The 23,282-nt window shown below is 40.4% G+C and overlaps 1 protein-coding gene across 1 annotated transcript in view; it reads left to right on the top strand.

Moving 5' to 3' along the window:
* The window catches only part of FIG4 (FIG4 phosphoinositide 5-phosphatase), a 156,238-nt gene that overhangs the window by 33,490 nt on the left and 99,466 nt on the right, over window positions 1–23,282 (top strand). The window contains exons 6-10 of the mRNA XM_067546584.1: window positions 934–1,082; window positions 8,704–8,832; window positions 11,387–11,487; window positions 12,670–12,832; window positions 18,295–18,392. Of these exons, the coding sequence (XP_067402685.1) occupies window positions 934–1,082; window positions 8,704–8,832; window positions 11,387–11,487; window positions 12,670–12,832; window positions 18,295–18,392 (640 nt within the window). The remainder of the gene's footprint in view (window positions 1–933; window positions 1,083–8,703; window positions 8,833–11,386; window positions 11,488–12,669; window positions 12,833–18,294; window positions 18,393–23,282) is intronic.

Genomic DNA, 23,282 nt, shown 5'->3' on the forward strand with positions numbered 1-23,282 from the left:
TGTTTAGGAACATAGGAATTGCCATACCTAATCAGAGCGGTAGTCCATCTAATTCAGCCTCCTATCTCCAGCAATGGTCAATACTAGATGGCTCAGAGGAAGATGAATGAAATCCTGTGAAAGGAAGTCATAGAATATAATCCGCACATAGAGACAGTTTCTTCCAGTGCGTGTTTCACCATTGCCTGTTCTTGAACAGACTGAAAAAAAGAAACTGTTAGGAAACTTACTTCCTGCTCCTGTCTTGGGTTCCTGCTGACTTGGCAGTGAGGACCACTATCTCCAAGAAGGTTGGCTTTAGGAAATCTTACTAAATAAAATTACAGCAGAAAATTCAGAAAGGTAGATTTTGGAAAATGTAACTATGAAAACCAAAGGATCAGTACATTTTTATTTATCTTTCTGTATTTTAGAAAGAAAAATAACTTCAAGAAGAGCTATTTGTTTAAAATCAGAACTAACATTAATAGGCAACTTGCTACTTAAAATAAGTTCAGCTTTATAAAACAGTCAAAGAAATAAGGTCAACAAATTGCAGTCATATATAATGTTTAAAGATTAAAAGAATAATTAGGGCAGTTAATATGTACAGAATTCAGAAATGTTGGAAACTAAGTTTTTTTTTTTTTGAAAGACAGTAGTACTTGTCATATCAATAAGTAGTTGGTGATCAATAAATAGTATATGGTAAAAAGGCTATATAATTAACAATAAATACTTATAAGGAAGAGAGATTTCCATTTATTGGGAGGACAGTTGAGTGGATGGCTGGTAGGGATGAGTGTGAGGAAGTGCTTCATCAACATTCTGAAATATGCTGTGCCATGATAACAATAGGATGCGGATTGAGCAATGAACATGTGTAGTGAGCAAAGGTTTTCAGAAGTGTTCCATGCTTTCATAATTGTTACTAAATTTTAATCTTGGTTACAGCTACAGCTATGATCTGTCACATTCTCTTCAATATAATCTTACCATCCTGAGAATGCCACTTGAGATATTAAAAACTGAAACAACTCAGACTCGACAGGAAAGCTTTGATATCTTTGAAGATGAGGGACTTACTGCACAAGGTGGAAGTGGTAAGTGTGTTTTAAGCATATCTAATTAATACTAATATAGTTAGAATTATTTTCACTTAAGCCTGCCTTGCAGAAACTTCCAGCTTTTCTTTATTGATCAATGTAGTCTCATAACAGTCCTCAGTTAATAAAAGATTACATAAAGTGCCAATTACTGATATTTGAATATGAGCAATGTAATTTCTAGAGATGATTAATCATTTATTTTGGTAATTTACGTTGTAGTTCAGGGAGATAATTGAGCATGCTGACATTTTTCAGCAATTGATTATTCAGCTCAACCAATAGGTATGAATTTACAAATGAAACAGTAATCAATCTTCAGTGAAGTATAAATAATGCTAATAGATCATATTGTCTTGTTTAGTGTTGATAAATATTGATAACAAAGAAATTTTATGATACATTATACAGTGAAAACTTTATCTTCTATCAGGTACAAATGCCAGCCTGTGCTAAAAATATGATTTGTTCTAACTTAAAAATGGGTTACAATTTGGTGGTGAATGCCCTCTCAGCAGAGCTGGGGATAGAGCCTGTCTAACTCCTCACCCAGTATGCCCCACCAAACTCCCCCGTGATGCCCCCCATGATCCATCTCGTGCCCCCTTAGGGGGTGCTCCCCCCACTTTGAAAACCGCTTCTGTAGTATACTTAGACATCTGTCAGACTTAGTATTGCACGCCCTTTTGATAATTTTATATGTTGCTAGATTTTTTTAATATAGCACACACTAAATAGATTAAAAGTGGCTAAATGATAGGTCTCCAAATGTAATTGTAAAAAGTGAATCATCACTGATTAGGTGTGTTTCTAGTGGGGTCCCCCAGGGAATCAGTTCTTGCCCCTTTGCTGTTTAACATTTTTATTAATGACCGGAAAGAAAAGATATCACTGATAAAGTTTGCAGAGGACACACAGATTGGGAGAGTTGTAAATAATGAAGAGGACAGATCACTGATACAGACTGGTCTGCATTTCTTGGTAAGCTAGGCTCAAACATAATACGTGTTTTAATATGGCTAAATGTAAATATATTCATCTAGCAACAAAAAATGTGGACCATAGTTATAGGATAAGGGGGACTCTGTCATGGAAAGCAGTGATTCTGAGGTTATTTTACTGTGTGTTTAGCACGGGTGTGACTTGCTGGAATACAGTGTCCCATTCTGGTGTCCACAATTCAAGAAGGATGTTGATAAATTGAAGAAGGTTCAGAGAAGAGCTCAGAGAATGACTAAAGGATTAGAAAACATGCCTTATAGTGTTAAACTCAAGGGGTTCAATCTATTTAGCTTAACAAAGAGAAGGTGAAGAAGTGACTTGATCATAATCTATAAGTACCTGCACGGGGAAGAAATATTTAATAATGGACTTTTCAACCTAGCAGAGAAATGTATAACATGATGCAATGGTTGGAAGTTGAAATAGACAAATTCAGAGTGAAAGTAAGGTGTACATTTGTAACAGTGAGTAATTAACCGCTGGAACAACGTTCCTGGGGTTAAGGTAGATTCTCAATCACTGACCATTTTTAAATCAAGACTGGATGTTTTTCTAAAAGAAATGCTCTAGGAATCATTTTGTGTTATACAGGTCAAACTAGATGATCACAGTGATCCCTTCTGGGCTTGGAATCTGACTCTGATTGTGAGACATTCCAGAAAAACCACAAGACATGAGAGACGTATTCAAAATATTTTGCATTTAAAAAACAAACAGTCAGACTATGAAATCTTTAACAGCTATGTTAGAAAAGGGTTGGCCATTTAGGCCCCAATTCAGAAAAGCACGTGCAGAAGATTTCTTCAACTACTGTCGCATTTCCAACTTCCTGTCCTGAGCAATATAATTGAGAAAGTAGTAACCACTAAGCTCCAACAACTTGTGACATCAGCCGTCATCCTGGATGTCTCAGTCAGGGTCAGACCAGGGCACAACACAGACACTGCACTAGTGGCACTAAATGACAAATGGATTGTGACCATGGGTATTGATGAAATCTCCATGCTTCTACTTCAGGACTTCTCCACAGCCTTTTGTACAGTGGACCACAAGGTATTTTTAACTTGCCTACATGACACAGCAGAAGTAGATGGCCCAGCGTTACAGTCCTCTCCAGCAGAACTCAGAGTGGTAAGAGGTAACTGCTTTTCCTCTCTGAAGGCTCTCACCTGCCGGGTGCCATAGGAGTACAGCCTATCCCTTCTCTTCAGTATCTAGATGAGACTACTGGGAGAGAGGAGACACAATGGGCTTAGCTGCCAACAGTATGCTGATGACACTCTGCTATATATCTTTATCAACCAGTGCAGCCACTGTCCTACTAAAATATCAGAATAGTTACAGGAAATTAGTTCTTGGATGAAGAGCAACTGGCTCAGGTTGAACCCTGGCAAGACCAAGGTGATGGAAAAAGGAAATGATTTAAAGATCTGAGCAAGATACTGTCTTCATCTTCCACTGAAGGCATACAGTCCCCATTTGTCAAAGTGATTTGAAACCTCACGTTCCTGTTTAACTGCTCCCTAGATTTGGATAACTAGGTAGTAGTGGTTTCCAAAAATGTCACCTTTTACTTCCAACTTTCTAGGGAACTTTGTCCATTTTTCCTAAATGAAGACCTGGCTACAGCGATCCATGCATGTGGCTAAGTTACTGGAGGTCACTGTATATGAAGCTGAATGTGAAGACGATTCACAGACTCCAGCAGGTACAGGATCCAGCTACCTGCCTTCTGTATGGCTCAGACAACCATGAGCACATGAGACCTCCGCTCAAGTCCCTTCACTGGCTCCCAGGCCTGGTCTACTCTGACAATGGAGGTCGACATAATGCTGCTTACATTGACCCCCTAGAGTATGCGTCTCCACTGGCATGTCAGTTCCGTTGACCTAAATCAAGGTAAAACTCGACTTAATAAAACCACCTCCGCAAGTGGGATAGTTCTGAAATCGAATTCTATGGGTCAAATCGGTGTCAATGTAGACCGAGCACAATGTAAATAGACATCATTGGCCTCCGGGAGGTATCCCATAATGCTCTGTTGTGACTGCTCTGGACATTCGTGCTCTGCTGCACTGTGGCCATGTAAACAGGAAATAGCTCCTCCCCTCAAGCCCCGGGAAATTTTGAATTTCTGTTTCCTGTTTGGTCAGCGTGGAGAGAGCTTTGTAGCTGAACTGCTCATGGCGACTGCATGCCCCAAATGTGCTCCAGCATGAAGTCAACCTGAAGTCTTGTATCATCAGTCTGTGGGGTGAAGAGTCTGTTCTGGCTCAGCTCCGAGCCAGCAAAAGAAATTTAGATATCTGCGAGAAGATATCACATGGTATTGTGGAGAAGGACCACAACAGGGACACGTAGCAGCGCTGCATTAAAATCAAAGAGCTGAGGCAGGCATATCAGAAAACTAGGGAGGCAAACAGTCGTTCTGGTTCATCACCGAAGATGTGCTGCTTTTATGAGGAGCTGCATGCGATTCTCGGCAGTGACCCCACCACTGTGCCATCACGCAGCATCGATACCTCTGAAGAATCCCAGTCCAGGATGAATGAGGAGGAGACTATGGATGAGGAGGTGGAGGATGAAGAGAACGGGGCAGGGGAGTGGGGGTATCCATTCTCCCTGAGAGACAGGATCTGTTTGTTACCTCAGAGCAGCTCAGGTGTTCACAGTACAGCAGTACTGACCAAGATCCCGGGGAAGGCACATCTGTTGAGTGTGTATAGCAAATCTCATTTCTGTTATGTCCCAAGTCCAGCTTCTTATTTTTTTGGAAAAAAGGAGTTTGTGTTTTTGATGGGATGGGCTTCCTGGGTGTTGGTAAGCTTCAGCAGAGGGTTACCCCCAGAATAGACTATTTATGTGCACAGGGATGCCCTGAGAATCCTCCGAGGATATCATGAGGAAACTTTCATGTAGGTACTCTGCAATCCTTTGCAAAAGGTTTCTGGGGAGGGCAGCCTTATTTCTTCCACCACGGTAGGAAATCTTACCCCACCCCTCTGCTATTAAATGAGCAGGCATCTTTGCAGAACACAACATAGGAGCATAAGGGCCAGGCCTGTACCCCGATGCTTGCAGCAAATCTTCCCTTTCCACCTATGTTAACCTCAGGAGACTGATATCACACATGGTCACCTAGGGAAGATGGCGCAAGTTTACAGTACGCAACCAATATAGTCACTGAGTCTTATTCCCCTGCTGTGGACGGTGTTTCTGGGTCCCTATACAGACAATTTGCTAGTCATGGTATTGTTGGCATGGGCGTTATGAGCCCGGGAACTGGTTGCCCTATCTTTTCTTCAGCTACACTTTATCCACAGTCTACTTTAATCCGTTTTGATCATCTCCTCCCAAACCGGTCTTTGGGATGGTAAAGGGGAGCCCAGTGATCCTTCTCTTTGCTTAAATAAGTGTGGTTTGGGGAATTTAGTGCTACTGAGACCTCACAATAATGGATGCAAGGCCCCTTACTTACCATGTCTGGAATGCCACTCCGACCCATGCAATATGTACAGATTGGAATGCGGGTCTGGCTTCGCCTTGTGAATTTGAAAGGGAGTTCTTTTTACATTGTAACATTTCTTTTACTCCATGGGATCAACTAACAGTGGCAACTTCGTGCTTTCCTTGCCTTACAGTGGACACCTTGGCCTTCACCCCAACTTGTACTCCTATAGAGTGCCTTTCCCAGATTAGGAAGTGGGAAAAAGAAACTCGGGATGACACATTCAACGAATTAATGAATGCCTCCATGGCTTCTGACACAGATCTCACAGCCTGGAAGATGTCTTTGTCAGAAAAACTAGACATGGTCATGGAGCACAGAAAATCAGCGCAGGAGCATGCAACGCAACAGGAGATGTTGCATATTATAAGGGATCAGTCTGACATATTGAGGCATCTGGTAGAGCCCCAGGAAGAGCAGCGGCAGGACAGACTCCCTCTGCAGCCCATCCAAAACACTCAACCAACAAGTAGTTTCTTACCAGCCCCCACACCCAACAGTTCTAGTAGGAGGTTGAGCAGTGTGCAGTACGTGCTCCACTTCATGCCAGGGGAGGCAATCAGAAAGAGGTGATGGGCCCTTTAAGAACTGCATGCAACCATTGCTGTTTGCACAGTCACACTTTGCTCTGGATGGCCAAGCAGCCTGATGACAATGTTAACTTATCTTCCTTTCCCCCACTGAAACGGATCACGAATAAAACTGTACTGCTTTAAAAAACATCTGTCTTTATTCATTCATAGCTTGGGGATTGTTGGTGGGGAATGAAGGGGAGGTGCCCGATGGTGCGAGGATGGGAAATGGGAAAGAAAGCACAGCAATGACAGAGGCATATTTTATTGTGGTTCATTTCAAAAACGGTTTTTCAATGCTTCCCTGAGGCGCAGCACTCCATGGTTAGCTCTCAGCATAGCACTGGAATCTGGGTGCTCAAAATTCGTGGGCAGCCTCTCAGCATCCACGACCAACCCTGGGGGAACTTCCCCCTTTGCTTTACACACATTATAGAGCACACAGCATGCAGAGATAACTACTGGGATTTTTTTTCACTGACGTCAAACCTTGTGAGTAGACATTTCCATCTTGCTTTTAAGCGGCCAAATGCACATTCCACCACCATTCTTCACTTGCTGAGCCTATTATTGAAGCTCTTCTTCTCGCTGTCCAGGTGCCGGTGTAGGACTTCATTAGCCAGAGGAACAAGAAGTGTGGGCAGGATCCCCCAGGATCACTATTGGCATTTCAACCTTGCCAATATTTATTTTTTGTTCAAGAAAGTGCCTGCCTGCATCTTTTTTTAACAGACCTGAGTTCCTAAATATGAGTACATCATGCACCTCTTTACACCACCCCACAATGATGTTGGTGAAACGTCCCTTGTGATCTACAAGAGCCTGCAACACCATTGAGATGTATCCCTTCCGGTTTATGTATTCTGTGGCAAGGTGGTCCAGTGCAAAGATAGGGCTATCCATGCCATCTATCACGCACCCCACTCTCCCACACCCACAGTTTGGGAACCCATTGCGGCAAATCCATCTATTATGTCCTGCACATTTCCCAGTGTCAGTACCCTTCATAGCAAAAGTCAGTTAATGGCCCTGCATGCTTGCATCACAGTAGCTCCCACGGTGGATTTATTGACTCCAAATTGATTCCCAACTGACCGATAGCAGTTTGGGATCGCTAGCTTCCACAGAGCGATGACCCCTCGCTTCTCCACTATCTGAGCAGGTCTCAAGTGAGTGTACATGCGCTTCAGGGCTGGGGACAACTCTGCGCAAAGTTCAAGGAAAGTGGCCTTTTGCATATGAAAGTTCTGCAGCCACTGCTCATCATCCCACACCATAACGATGCAATCCCACCAGTCTGTGCTTGTTTTTCGGAAACAGAAGTGACGCTCCACTGACTGAAGATGGTGCATGACAGCCTGCAGCAAACAGGAATTGTTCTGCTCTATGTTTTGTAGCAGGATGGCCTCAGTAACATAGCAATTTTTCACGCTGCAGCACCTGTCTCCCCTTGAAAATACTGCAGGATAAGTTGAGATATTTGTGGCGCTCACAATGATAGTGTAGAGCTGAGTGGGTTCTATGCCTCTCTGGCAACGGCGTGCATGTGACAGAGAAAAACAGTGTGAAAAAAGGTTTGCCGTTTGTTTGGAACAAGAAGGGAAGGGGAGGGAGCACATTGCATCATGGGAGGACAACAACCTTCCCAAAAGCCTCTGCGTCTAGTTGCACTGTGGGATAGCTACTCATGGTGCACTACTTTGATTGTCAACCTAAGCATGGCTAGTGGAGACGCAAGACCCCGACGCAATGAGCGTGGTGTAATCACGTTCCTGCAACTTCTAAAATTCGGCAAGTGAAAGTCGATTTATAATAGACTTCACTCCACATTGTAGACATACTCCCAGTGAGCTTCCAATGCCAGTTTAAAGCATTGATCCTATTTTCAAAACAATTAATGGATTGAGCCCCAGTTACATTACAATGAAATTTTGATCTGTGAACCCTTTGACAGCTGTGCTCCTATGGGACAATGCAGATCTCAAAGCTCAGGATGAAGCATGGGAGTCCTGGGGCCAAAGTATTCTCTGTCAAGATGATCTAACTGTGGAACAATCTTCAAAGTATATCAGGTGAATCCAGAATCTGAACATCTTTAGAAAACGTTGTAAAGCCTTCGGACTTTCCACCATAAATGTACAATTCAAAACATTTTTATTCCCAAAACCCTCTCTTCTTTCCCCCCCTCCCCCCAAAAGTCACTCAAGCAGTGTTCTGACCCGTTATAGGGGAAATATGATAGTGGCTCCCATGAAGTCCATTAGGGAGTTTCTATTGCTATTGATTTTATATGGAAAACATTCATATACTAAGGATGGGTAGCAGTATAAAAATCTTACATGCTTAACTTTAAGAACGTGCTTAAGTGCATCCTTTTTCAGCATAGCTCCAAAGCACATAATTAAGTGGTTTCCTGAATTGGGGCCAAGAATAATCAAATTAAAAGCTTCGATTACAATGTGTTTAAAAATGAAATTATGAAATATGGTTGAGTTCTTTTTATTGTTGTTGATACATTTTCATTTTAACTTTTTAGTTGTATTTGGGATTTGCAGTGAACCATATAAAAAGTACGTGTGGAATAGTGAACTGTTGGACATAGTAAAAAACACTGTTCATCATGACTGGCTGTTATATATTATTCATGGATTCTGTGGGCAGTCCAGTATCCTTTTACTATCAGAGAACATATATTGGTTTATTCCATTTAAAAGTTTGTGTATGAGAGTGCAATCCACAGGACAAAAGATTAATTATTTTATCAATTGTTACTGAGCTCTGTTTAAAAGGGTTTTCATGTATATTATATAGCCATTTAATTAGTTTTGCATTATTTTGCCAGTTTTTAAAAACATAGAATCCAAAAACATTAAATATAATTGGCAGGATTGTGTGTGTGTGTGTGTGTGTGTGTGTGTGTGTTGGAGGGGAGAGAGAGGTGGGGGAAATTCTTGTCCCAAGCACATATTTTACAGTAAATCACTGTGTGGTATTACTAAGGCAGAAATAATGTTCCGATCTTTCAATCACTTCCATGCGGGCAGAGGACTGTGCCTTTGTGGAGCTAATTGCAGATTTGAGGCCTAGTAGAGCAACTTGACAAACTCCTTCAGGACCAGATGGTATTTGTCATAGAGTTCTGAAGGAAAAAAAAAAACATAGAAAAGCTTAATTATTGACACAGAGATGTACTTATGATATTGCTAAAACACAGGGCTTATTTTTATTTTTAGGATTAGATTTTCAAAAGCACTGAGCATTGCCCTAACACTGCTTATGTTAGTCAGTGATAAAACGCTTACTAACTTCAATAGAACCAGAGTTAAATCAACACTGAGTGCTTTTAAAAATCCCAATCTGAGACTTTGATTTTTTTTTTGTCTATAAATATTTACTGCATCACTAGCAGAAAATGCATCTAAATTGTAACTTATAAATGAATGATTAAAATAAGCCCCCTGTAGTATTAATTATTAAAATGAAGACAAGCTCCTTTAAATGAGATGTGTATAAGTTTATATTAATCTATTATCTTTACCATATGCCATTAATATACAAGCCTATTTTTGAAAAAAACTGAAAGAAGAAAGGGGAATATGACTATGGATTCAGAATTTAGGTATAACCTTTTTGCAAAAGATCTTCTGAATTCACTGCATTCTTTTCCATCTGCTTTCTCAGACTCTTGTTTTGCGAAAACTTCTGTATATGAGTAACTCTGCATGTGGGTTTTATCTTATTCCTTGTGCATAAATATTTGTAGCATAGGGGCCTTTTATTTTTAATATGTAATTTTGCACAGTTAAATTTATGCATCATCAAACTCAAATAATACTTACTTTCTAAAAAATACATATTGGGGGTCGGAGGGAGGGAGTACAGTAATACCTATCCCTAAATTAGAATAACTAGATTTTTAAATAAATTGTCTCTGAGCCTCAGTTATTTCAGACAAGTTGAGAAAGATGTACACAAGAACAATAAATCATTTAATACTTTTTCTCTTTTTCAAACTACCCTTTAATACAGGGGTCCAGATAATTGGCTATTGCTGAGGAGCACACAGCACAAAGTGGGTGAGGTTGCAAAGGTGGCATGAAACTCCTTTGTGCATTCCTTTGATTCTGGGGTTACTGGGGTGCAGGTCTGCTTCTCAGGCATAAGTTAGAAGAGTTTCAAGGCTACTCAAGCTTATGTGAGTAGCTAATGGCTTCAACTGGCAAAAATGACAACCATAAATCAGTGCTTTTACAGAGACATCTTGGCTAGTCCCACTGTGCTGCCAGCAGCAGAGATCTGAGTGACATAATAGCCTCTATATTGGCTTGGTGTCATATGATTGATTCTCCCTCCCCACCTCAGTGCCTTGTTATGCTTGCTTTATGGCCAGAATATGCTAAGATTACAGCACAAAGTGGCCTCATCACTCTAGAGGATCTGGACCTCTGTTTTTATTGCATTAACATTAAAAAACTCAAGATTTCCCTACACATGCTTTTCATGCCTACTTGCAGCAGATCTTCTGGATGACTAGAATGTCACCAGATGTAGTTCCCATCTTCAAGAGGAGGCGAATTAAGGACCAATCTGACAATTATATGTGCGAGACTCACCTCAGTATGTAAGCAATCAAAGGTAATTAAGGGTAGATTAATCCAATACCTAACAAAGTATTAAATTGAGGTCAGATCACCACTGCTTCTGTAATATGTCATTGGCTTTTACCTAGTCTCATTACTGAAGCTGGCCTTTCCAGAAAATTCATAGGAGGATGACCTATATATTTGATATGGAAGTAAACTCAGGAGTTTCTAATCCCAGAGCTGACATGGACTCCTGTGGTTTTTCATAACCCTTGTAACAGCTCTGCCTCTGTTGCTTCCTTCTCTAAAATGGAAGTAATATTTATCTTGCTACCTGGGGTGATTGTGAAGATTAGTTGATTTATTGTAAAGAGCTTTGAAAATGGAAAGCACTATAGAAATGCTTATGATTGAAAAGGGAATGAATGTCTCTCCCACTTGTTAAAGGAGTTATGTTCACCTGTATTGTTGAAGAGGTCTTATGTAATACTAAAAAAGGGTTTTCATTCAGAAAAAAGCACAATAAAATACATTTTCTTTGCAGTATTTTTTTTAACATTGGCCAGGATTAAAGTAAATGAAAGGAAAATAGCTTTGGGAATCATAAGACGTGTAAACCTTAACCTTACTTCCAAGAACTATTAATTTATGGTCGTCCAGTGTATGTCACGCTAATAGCTAGAAGATCAAGCAAATTTGCTGGAACACGTTTTCTCAAGAGAGGAGCAAACTCTGAGGTAAAGTAAATCGCTCTCAACTTTGTTTTTGTATTGAACTACATAAAGGTTTGATCCTACTTCCTTAATGGAGAGCAAGATTGTGTTCTTAAGGTTTGTGAAAAGCATTTAAGGTTTTGGTAGCTTATTCTTCATTTTACAGTTATCACATCCATAGTGAAAATATCCAGGGGGAAAATGTAAATTTTATTATCTTATGATAATTAAAGTAAATATAAAAAATGAAAGCCATAATAAAAGTTTCTGTTGTAGCACTTTAGTGAATATAGTGAGGCATTTACCTGTAAGGTAGAAAAGAAAATTCTGATGAGCTGTAGGATATAACAGTAGCAAATGGGATTTAATTTGCAGTAGAGCTGTATCATAGTTATTCATAATTTATCACTGCAGATATGTTGAAATTGTATACAGTTCTTAGTCATTTCATGTGTATGTTGGTGCATATTTTTATAGCTGCTAAAATCCAGTCTATAGAGAAATGGCCTGACGGAGAGAGCTAGATTTAGGGCCTGACATTGCAGTGAGATGATATAGACCTTTATGCTCATTTGGGGTACCACTGACATCCTCTAGCCTCTGCCCAGACATTTGGGTCTATGCTATTACATCATATTGCAGGACTGGGACCAGAGGTAGGAAAGCAACCAACTTTTTATGAATTTGATGATTCAGTTATCCGAAACCTGCCTGACCTCAGTCCTAACTCTTTATTACCTTGAGCCACTACCTAACAATATATGTTTTGCTGGCATCAAATCAAGTTACAGTCAGTCACGGGCCAACTATTTCAGAACTAATGTCTCTTCAGCTCCAGAAGCAGGCAGCAAACAGATCAACATTTTGGCCATATGTGATTCTTGGACACGTTTAGAACAACTTTTTTCACTAACCTTAGCCTCTGTTTTGATTTTAAATATTTTTATAGCTGGATCTAAAAAGGCTGGACAATTTTGTGACCAACAGTAACATGTAGCTTTGCATGCTGATACAAGAGTAATCAAAGAGGTGGGAGTTATACGACCAATATAGTCCCTGCTCTGAAATTCTTGTGCCCTTATGATTTGACATCCCCTAGTTTTAGTTTTAATTATAGTCCTGTCATTCAGTTATAATTTCAATATCTATGTATGCAGCTCTGAAATGTAATATGTCTACAGTGTATGCATTTATTTTTTGTTTCAGGGGGATGTTGCTAATGAAGTAGAAACTGAACAAATACTTTGTGATGCTTCGGTGATGTCGTTTTCTGCAGGGAGCTATTCTTCTTACGTTCAAGTTCGAGGCTCAGTCCCTCTATACTGGTCTCAAGATATTTCGACTATGATGCCTAAGCCACCGATTACATGTATGTTCAATATATTCTTTATGGTAGCCTATGGTAAGCAATGTGTTGTCCAGTAGAACATGCAAGAAAAAGAATAGGTGAAGGTTAATCTTGTAAAAACCAAGAAACTTCACAATGAAGAAACAAAGATTCACCAGCGTTGTGGTTTGTTTTATAAACATCATGGTTCATGAAAATGTTCTTTAGTTAGCCACAAAAATTAGTTCCAGATTGAAACTGGACATAAGTAACAGGGTTTTGGTGACTTTTTAATGTTAGACTTTGTACCCACAGTGGCCCTTCATTGCCCTAATGTGACTTGTGATTGAAGACTGCAGCCTTCTTTGTATTCATGATCTTGTATCCAAACCGTTATTTATCTCTCTCGGGAGAATATTTTGGATGAAGTCCTGGCTCTGTTGAAGCCAGTTAAAAATTACCGTTATCTTTAATGGGGCAAGAATATATTTGCCCTTTGACTTCATTGGGACTACTCACATTCTCAGAGATTAGCACATTCATATGGCTTTTCTGGATTGAGTTTGTTGGCTAGTCAGTAACTGTCCCCAGTTACATTTGTACCCACAACTGCCATCTCACTCCAGCAATTTTACAAAAAGAGAATCTTAATACAAAATGTTTTTAAAAAGTCAAAAACCAAATCTCACACTTTTACAAATACTACAAAAAGCATTATTGCCCCTTAGCTTAATTACAAAGTATATTCTGTTGCCTGCAATCTCACGTGGCAGAAAAAAATCCTCTCTCTCTCTCAGCCCCAAACTCTAGGTTTATTTGTAAACCTATCATAAAATATCTTGGTGAAAGAGCCATGTTCTTCAAATGATTGCACGTGTCTATTCCACTTCAGGTGTGTGTGCACCCAGCACATCAGAGAGAGTTTTTCCTGTAGTAATACTTTTGTAGTGTTGAATGGGCCCCTACATATGCTTGTGCTGCTAGATGATGGTATAAAAAGCAGAACTGCTCCAATCCCCCTCAGTTCCTTCCTACCATCCCTGAACGATAGTTGGGACATTTGTGTTTCTCTGCACAATTTTTTCTCTTCACTGTAAAGTGGGATTTTTTTCTCATATCTCGTTAGTTTGCTGTTCGTTTAATGTGATTCATAGTTTACTTTAGTCAACTTTTTTAAATTTTGTATTGGATTTAGAGTGTAACTTCTGTTTGTGAGGCAATGTATTGACACTGTACCAAGGCATGTGTCGATCCTGGGGTTTAGGCCCTGTGCTGGATGCAGAAAGTCTGTGCCAGTTAGTGATCCTCGTTCTAGGTTCCTGAAGTGTCTAGGTGAAGGGCTATGTTCATGACCAGTGCCAAACTAGAGACTTCAAACCTTGCCCTAAAAAAGGCAGAGAGGTGAAGGCTACACCACATTTTGATGGAGGCTGCCTTTCATCCTTCTTTGGAACCCAACCACTCAATAAACAGATGGGGAGGATTTACCTCATCTCCATGTGCTCTTCTGCACATCCCTGTCTCTCCTCATAGAAAATTTGGGGGTGGGCATCAATCACCTTCTCCAGTTTGCGTAAGAAGTATAGGAAGTCTGATGACCACTGAAGGTTGAAAGTCTGCCTCTTCCAGGAGATCTAGGTCTCTTCTTCATGTAGTAGGGTGGATATTTCAGGTAGAGCACTAGTTTCAACTTAGTGCTCTCTGGTACCACATTCAGTTTCTTCCCTTCAGTCAGTCATTGATTCTGGAACTTGCCTCGGGGCCGTTGAAACCAGCTTTGACTGCAGCTGCCTCCTCAGTGCAGCAAACTTCGGACCAAGGAGGCCTCTCAGTGCCAGTAATTCCGGAAGCATATATACAGCAGCAAAAGGCTTGCTCTGCCTTTGTGTCAGACTTCCCTCTAGTCCAGGAGGGAGACTTATTGGTATTGTCCCATTACAAACTCTCTGCAATAGCTCATGTCAAAAGGGGTCTCTCACTTACTTTGGAGGTGGAACATTGGTCCTCAGTACTGATGGTGAGCAAGGCATTGGTACACTTAGCTCCTACTCATCTGGTACTGTCGCGGAGTAAACTTCATATGCAATCCCCAGGACTGATGATTTCAAATCAGAGATCTTAAAAACTCTTCAGTATGGCACTGCCATGGCCTTTGAACTACTCTGGGACATCTTTGGAACTAGAGATTGGGTCCTGTGTAACCCATTCACAGGGCAAGAGATCTTATATGCCACATGCCTTTGCCAGATCCAGGTCTCTGTACCCATATGACTATGGTACCATTCTAGGAACAGGGATCCATCTGGCTGTTTTAATTGGGATTCCTATACCATACCAGTGGCCTTTTTGGAACCCTTGGGGAATGTCTCCTGTATCATGTTTGTCACCAATTCCTCCTGGTGCCAAATCCCCTTGGAGACCTCATGTGAGATCTCAAAAAGAGGTGAAGTGGGTTACTGGTACCAAACAAGGTCCAGAGGTCTCCCAGCAGGACTTTGTTCAGGCATTTTCAACAATATCAAAGGTCCAGATTCAACTTCCTCTGAACACTATTCTCCTCTCTAGAGGAGGCAGTGCGTTCAAGGGATTCTTTCCTGTCCAAGACAATTTTAATTGTATCAAGAATTTCTAAAGAGTGGCTAGCTTTCCTGGTATCCAAACTTAAGTGGTTCAGGATAATTTGCATAGATTCATTGATATTCTGAATTCAGCAGTGCCCTCTAGAGTGGCTTTACCCATTAATAAGGCCATTTTAGAGCTTGCAGTAACCTGTGGAAGACCTCAGTCTCACTTACACCAATGGCCAAAAGAACAGAGAGGAGGTATCCACTAAAGTCACAGGAAGTTTTTGAGATTTGTAGTAAACAATACCCATTATCAGTTTGCAATCCTGTCCTCTATCCTGTCTGTAACCTCTAGTGTTTTTACAAAATACATGACAGTGCTAACAGCTTTTCTCAGTAAGACAGGTATATATCTGAATCCATATCTGGACAATTGGCTAGTACAGGGTCATTCCAGACTCCAGGTAGAAATGCCTCTTTCAGTGTCTGGCCTGTTGATAAGTCAATGAATAAGTCAATTCTCACTCCAGTACAGAGAATAGAATTCTTAGGTGTGGCTCTTAACTCTACAGAAGCTAGGGTGTTCTTACCACAAGCCGTGTTCCAAGCTATCCAAGACCTCTGCTTTGACTTCAAGGCTCATCCTAACTACAATATGAACTGCCTGAGACTCCTGGGTTATGTGGATTTCTGCATGTATGAGATTTAGCATGTCAGACTTTGCTTCAGGATGGTGCAGAATGGGTTGAGGTCTGTTTACAGCCCATCTTGTCATTCTCTGGACATGCTGATTCATGTACCAGCTGGAGTCTTATCCTCTCTAGATTGGTGGGTGGATCCTGCCAATGTGTGTACAGAGGTTCCCTTCTCGACACACAATGATGCTAACTGCAATGATTCCTCTCTGGTTTGGGGAGCTCATCTAGGCAATTTACAGACTCGGGGTGTGGACAGACAAAATCTCCAATCTCAAAATTTCCAATCCAATGTCCGGTCTTCTTCCCAAACATAAAGAAAGATATTGTTTACGAACAACACAGCTGCGATGTTCTATTTAAACAGACAGGGTAGCAAGATCAGATTGCGTTTGTTAAGAAGTGATGGATGTATGGGAACTCTGTATCATTAATGCAATCACATTCAGAGCCTCCCATCTTCTGGACATTCAGAACAGTTTGGCAGATCACCTCGGGCTTGTGTCTCAAGCTGGAAGTCTTGCGATTCATTTTTCAGACTTGTGGGATAATGGAAATAGATCTTTTCGCTTCTTGAATAAATAGAAAGTGCCACTTTTTCTATTCCAGAGCAGAACACAGCCTAGGTTTCTTCCTCCTTCCAAGACAGATGAAGCTTCTGTATTCTTACCCACCTATTTCGCTATTTCCAAAGGTGTTGTGCAAGCTCAAACAGGATTGAGGTTGAATGAGCCTCATATCTCCAACCTGGCCTCATCCTTTTTTTTTTTTTCCTGGTTGTTCGGAACCTTTCTGTTAGGAGAGCAATAACTGTTAAAGGATCCCAACTTAATATTGCAAGCTCAGGATCAAGTGCTGCATCCATACTTGTCAAGTCTCCACCTATCTGCATGGATGTTTTCTGGTTAATCCCTAAGGAAGTTCAGTGTTCTCTAAAGGAGCAGAGAATCCTTCTAAATAGCAGAAAGCCATCTATTAGATGCATCCCCATTATGAAGTGGAAGCGTGTCTCGTTATCTCAGCAAAAAGGTTTTGCACCATTGCAGTCTTCCATCCCCTGTACGCTGGACTATACTATATCTGAAAGACCAAAGTCTCACTGCAGTTTGCTGAGGGTTCATCTGGCAGCTATGTCTGTTTTCCATATACCTATGGAAGATTGATCCATTTTTTCCTAACCCTGTGAGGCTAGACTTTGAAAGGGTTTGGACAGACTGTATCCTTTTATTGTAGAGCCTAGGTCACCCAGAATTTGAAACTGATACTGGCAGGGCCAATGGGGCCGCTAGTTGTTTGTTCACTGTTACAAATCTCTATTAAGATTGCTTTCCTGATAGCCATTACCTCTGCTAGGAGGGTAGCAGAATTAGTGGTGCCTTGGTAGACTGACCCTCCTTCTTCAATTTTTTATGAAGACAAAGTTTGTACCCGCATCCTAAATTTCCATCTTAAGTGGTCCCTAATATTGACCTTAACCTGGCCTTCTGCTTACCATCCTTTTTTCCTAAGGTGTATTCTCATAAGGATGAAGAAAGACTATATGCCTCAGATGTCAGAAAGGCATTTTACTTGGACAGAACTAAATCCTTCAGGAGATCTCCTCAGCTGGCTGTTTCATTCACAAGAATGAAGGGCCTTCCAGTTTTTGCTCAGAGGATATCATGGATCTCTTCTTGTATATTTGTCTTTGCTATGACATGATAGTGCATGCTACAAGAGCCTAAGTAACTTCAGTTGTTTTTCTGGCTCAGGTGCTTATAAGGGACATTTATAATGCTGCAACCTTATCACGGATGCATACCTTTATTAAACATTGTTATATCTCTGTATTCGAGACAATGCCAAATTTGGGCAAGTGGTGTTAGACTTTGTTCAAATAGACTCCTAAAGCTGCCTCTTTGCTGAACTGCTTATGGGTCACCTGAAGTGGAATGGACTTGTGCAATCACTTGAAGAAAAAGAAACAACTAATTACCTGGTCTATAACTGTTGTTCTTTGAGAGATTTTGGGCATGTCCATTACATGATCCTCCATCCTTTTCCTCTGTATTGGAATCCAACTTGTGACTATCAGGTAAGAAGGAACTGAGGGGACATCAAAGGCAGTTCTGTTGCTATTATTAAAGTTGTATTGCTATTATTAAATAATTAGGTAGTAAATCTTTTATAAAGAATACATTTAAAGGAAAGTAACCTTCCTGAAAATCTTTCATTCTTTTTCCTGAATATATTTACTTTGTTCCAGTGGACCAAGCAGATCCATTTGCTCATGTAGCTGCACTTCACTTTGATCAAATGCTTCAGAGATTTGGCTCTCCCATTATTATTTTGAATCTTGTGAAGGTACAGTATTGTTTCATCTTAACTTGATGTGTGGTACAAATAAATCAATATACTTACGATTTATTAAAAATAATTTAAATAGATTATAGATTAATTAAAGCCAGTGGGAGTTTTGCTCCTTAAATTTGGTTCTGAAAGCTGTGCCTTTTACTAAATATAAATTTAGTACAAGCTTCTAATAGAAAATGCACATTTTCAGATTAACAAATCACAAGATTCCTTGTAGGAACGCTTGAGTGAACAAACGTGTGAAATTTCTCTTTTGTTATTTTCATTTCCATCAATCGTTAAGCCAGTTTCAATGTGTCAGGTGGTACTAACACAGGAGAGTTGGATATGGCTCCCACTGGAACTTTTCCATGCAATTTTTAAACAGCCAGGAAGCATTGCATTTTATATCGAAACATGAGGCTCCTTTTCTATTGGGTCTGAGTGTGCTACTTCCACCTTACTGAGCTAATACCAGCCTACAAATGACGGACCTTTTTCACAAATCTGTTCCCCTACCCAGTTATATCTTGCACTATAAATAGACTGCCAGTACCATCTGACAAAAATAAAATATCTTTAATGATTATAAATTTCTTGCAATACATATTTCATTTTTCTTTTCAGGCGATTGGTATCACCCCATCTTGAGCAGAAATATTTGACCAAGGATTTAAAATATGTCCAGACAGTAATACCAATGTGAAGCCTAAAATCATATTGGAAAACTCTGGTAGAGCCAGGAACTGAATCTAGGTATTCTGAGTTCCAGTTCCCAGTGCTTTAACCAAAAGGCATCCTTCTTGTTCCCGCTTCACTCCACTTACCTCCAAAGTATGCTGCAGTACTATCAGATGACTGCAAAAAGTCTTGGTGATAAACTTCCAAACTAAAACTACTGTACCCCTATGCAAGACATCATGGAAAAACACTAAACTCTCCTTTGACTGGTAGCGTATTAGCATTTGACAGTCTGAAGGATGCTGGAATATTAAATGTAAATATTACTTTTAGCCTTCTCAACAAAGAGTAACTTAGATATGGAGGATGGGGTAGATTGCACCCTCAGCAAGTTTGCAGATGACACTAAGCTAGGGGGAGTGGAAGATACCCTGGAAGGTAGGGATAGGATACAGAAGGACCTAAACAAATTGGAAGATTGGGCCAAAAGAAATCTGATGAGGTTCAACAAGGACAAGTGCAGAGTTCTGCACTTAGGACAGAAGAATCCCATGCACTGCTACAGACTGGGGACCGACGAGCTGGGCAGCAGTTCTGCAGAAAAGGACCTGGGGGTAACAGTGGATAAGAAGCTGGATATGAATCAGCAGTGTGCCCTGGTTGCCAAGAAGGCCAATAGCATATTGGGCTGCATTAGTGGGAGCATTGCCAGCAGGTCACAGGAAGTGATTATTCCCCTCTATTCGGCATTGGTGAGGCTGCATTTGGAGTATTGTGTCCAGTTTTGGGCCCCCCACTACAAAAAGGATGTGGAGAAGTTGGAGAGAGTCCAGCGGAGGGCAACAAAAATGATTAGGGGCTGGAGCACAAGACTTATGAGGGGAGGCTGAGGGAACTAGGCTTGTTTAGTCTGCAGAAGAGAAGAATGAGGGGGGATTTGATAGCTGCCTTTAACTACCTGAAAGGGGGTTCCAGGGAGGATGGAGCTAGGCTGTTCTCAGTGGTGGCAGATGACAGAACAAGGAGCAATGGTCTCAAGTTGCAGTGGGGGAGGTCTAGGTTGGACATTAGGAAAAAGGTTTTCACTAGGAGGGTGGTGAGCACTGGAATGGGTTACTTAGGGAGGTGGTGGAATCTCCATCTTTAGAAATTTTTAAGCTGCGGCTTGACAAAACCCTCGCTGGGATTATTTAGCTGAGGTTAGTCCTGCTTTGAGCAGGGGGTTGGACTAAATGATCTCCTGCGGTCCCTTCCAACTCTATGATTCTATGTATTCAGTGCAAAATGTTTTCAGATGCTATTGATAAATAAGTCTTGAAAATATAGGAATCTGTTTGACAATGAGGGTATGTGTGACAGACAATATCTGAACAGTATTTGAATCCAATACCTTCATAAGCTAGCCACTTTATTGAACAGATCTTGATGTGCCTCCCCACTTCTCCCCCCCTCACCGGATGCTACTTATTCTAAGAATGAGAAACTGTGCAAATACATTTATTCTGCACAGGGACCAAATGTTTTATTTCCTTCATACTAAGAAGGACATATGCAAAGAACATTACTCTCACGAGTAGATTACTGGATTGTTTTTAAACAAACAAGCTGAACAAAATTAGATGCAGTTATGTATGTGACCTTGGATTTAACTGTATAATTCGTTTGATTTTATAAAAGAGCATTAATACTTTGAAAATAAATTTAAACACTTGGAAGAGAATAAATTTTGAATTTTTTGAATAATTCAAACCAAAAACTGCAGTATATCTATGCAAAATATAATGGAAAAAGTGAAAGCTTAGTGTTTGTTTTGCCTCTTAACAAAAAAGTTTAGAGGGGAAAAGGAGGAATTTCATCTTAGTGTTTCTGTTACTAACTGCCTAATAACTTTTGTGATGATGTGGACAGTAGGGTAAGAAATATACATTTTAAAGAAAATAAATACAGGTATAAAACAATAAAATGAACAAATAGTCCTAATTAACTATACAATGCCCATGAAGTAAATGCAGAAAAGGTATATGACTATTACTGATGTATTTGAATTTATTTTTATTTCTTTGGATAATACATACTTAGTGCTTGATATATGAACCATTATATGTCCATTTCAGTTTGTTCTTCATTAGCTTGTAGTATATTTACTAGTTTCTCATAGGAATCTTTCATTTAATTATATCAGATTTCATATTCCCTCTTAATCTTCTTCATTGTTATTGTACCATTATAGTATGTATAGTATAGTACAGATATGTTCAGTTTAGAAAGGGCCTCTTATATACGTGCAATATAAGTCTCTAATAAAAAAAATGAAAAAACACAAAAGGCTGATTTTGAGACTCTGTAAGTTGAAGTAGTAAATAACTAAGCCCCATTATTTTCTGTTTCTCAAGACTCTCTCTTGTTTGAATCTGCTTTTTAAGAATCAGCACATTAAGCTGTTGTAAACAACTTGAGATATACTTTGTTGACAAAAAAACGATTCTCTTATTTATAGATTTAGTTTTCAAAGGCCAGCACTAGAACGTGAATCCAGATTCACATGGTCCTGACATGTGAATCATTATGTGCTTTTATTCACAGGGCTTTTGTAGTGTGGCTGAAAATGTGTCTCTGTAGGTGCTCAATACTAGCATACTAAAATTAATTCTCTTCTACTAAAGTGCAGTGGGGAAAATTGTATTATCCTGTGCATGTGAGTGTTGATCCAACTTAAACACAACCACTAAGCATTTCTATCTCAGGTACTCTTACTTTTTGGAGAATTCTTAAAAGTCAATGATTTTATAAATGTATTTTCTGCTTTTCTGTGCAACGTGGAAAGTGGCAGTAATTAGTAACAAATTATATGTGCTCTTGCTTGGATTTTTATATAATTACACACAAAAAACTATGTGAAAAGAATGTTAAGATTGCAAAGCCAAGCACTCAGTGTTAGCTGATGCCAGAATTAAGGTTGCCTGTGCTTGTCCATCCTGCAGTGGGCGAGTTCCACTTAAAGACAGAAGATATCTGTTCTGCTTCAGAAGGTTGCACATCCCAAGCTTGCCTTTTCTTCTCTGCAAAAATCCACAAGTCAAGGAATGCAATGCTGAAGATGCATCTTCTGGAGCAATCTGAGTGGCATTGGATCCAGAAGACCCGAGCTCCAAGACCCATCTAACGGTCAAGCCTATATCTTCCAGTGCTTCATCTAGCACACAGGCAATTCTGAAGAGTTCTGTAGAAAAAATAGCACCAAAAGAAGACCTGGCACCAGTGTTGACGTTGGCACCAGTGCTGCCATCCTTGTTACCAAAGCCATTGACAGCCCCAACATTGAATTTGATGCTTCAGATGTCAAAGTCAACCCAAATGCCGAGGAAGGAGCTCTGTGTCCTCCATGGAATACAGAAAAGAATGTGATCCAGAGGCCAAATGATACTTGTTGCCTAACTGCCTCTCCTTTTTGTCCCTAGACAAGGCAATAGCCTCAGTATCCATACTGGCACTGCATGATTTCAAGAAGTCCTGGTGCAGATCACAGATGCTTTGGTTATTGTGACTTTGGTCATCTCCCAGAAGTTTCGCAAGCTATTTAACATCAGGATTGCCCTCCACATAAATGAAAGCTGCCTAGATCTGGCAAGAGCCTTATAAGTTGCTAGCACTTGCCATAACACCAACAGTGAAACATGTAGAGAGAGAGTATCAGATATACTGCTCACCTCTGGGATTTGAGTACTTTTACACCTACCAGGACACATCTAAGGACAAGGATCCCAGATGCGTAGATCCTTTTGCTCTTGCTCCAGTTTAGGGTGGATAACTGCCAGGCTTTGTTAGGCAAATATGATTTTTTTTAACAATGGACAGGGTGACACCTTTCCTGGACAAGCTGCTTCACAAGAGAGAGAGGGGCTGAAAAACACTATTAAAAAAAGGCCAACTTGTGGTCAAGACAGCCCTGCAGGCAGTGATTGGATACCTATGACACACTGGCCAGGTTTATGGTTACCACAGTGACCATGCAGAGAGCTTTGTAGCTCCAAGCCTCACATGTCCCTCACAGGGTACAAGCCACAAATGATGGTGTGCCTTTTGAGGGCTGAGAGCTGTTCATTGAACTGACTGATAGCACACTACATTCACTGGAAGAGTCCAAAGTGACCCTGCACTTGCTGAGGATCTGTACTTCCCCACACTGTTAAAAGGCGCACAGCCCTCAACCATTGCACCAGC

Source organism: Emydura macquarii, unplaced genomic scaffold (genome assembly GCF_026122565.2).
Source record: "Emydura macquarii macquarii isolate MOO-44397 ecotype Brisbane River unplaced genomic scaffold, CSIRO-AGI_Emac_v2 contig_1146, whole genome shotgun sequence".
In the NCBI taxonomy this organism is placed as follows: domain Eukaryota; kingdom Metazoa; phylum Chordata; order Testudines; family Chelidae; genus Emydura; species Emydura macquarii.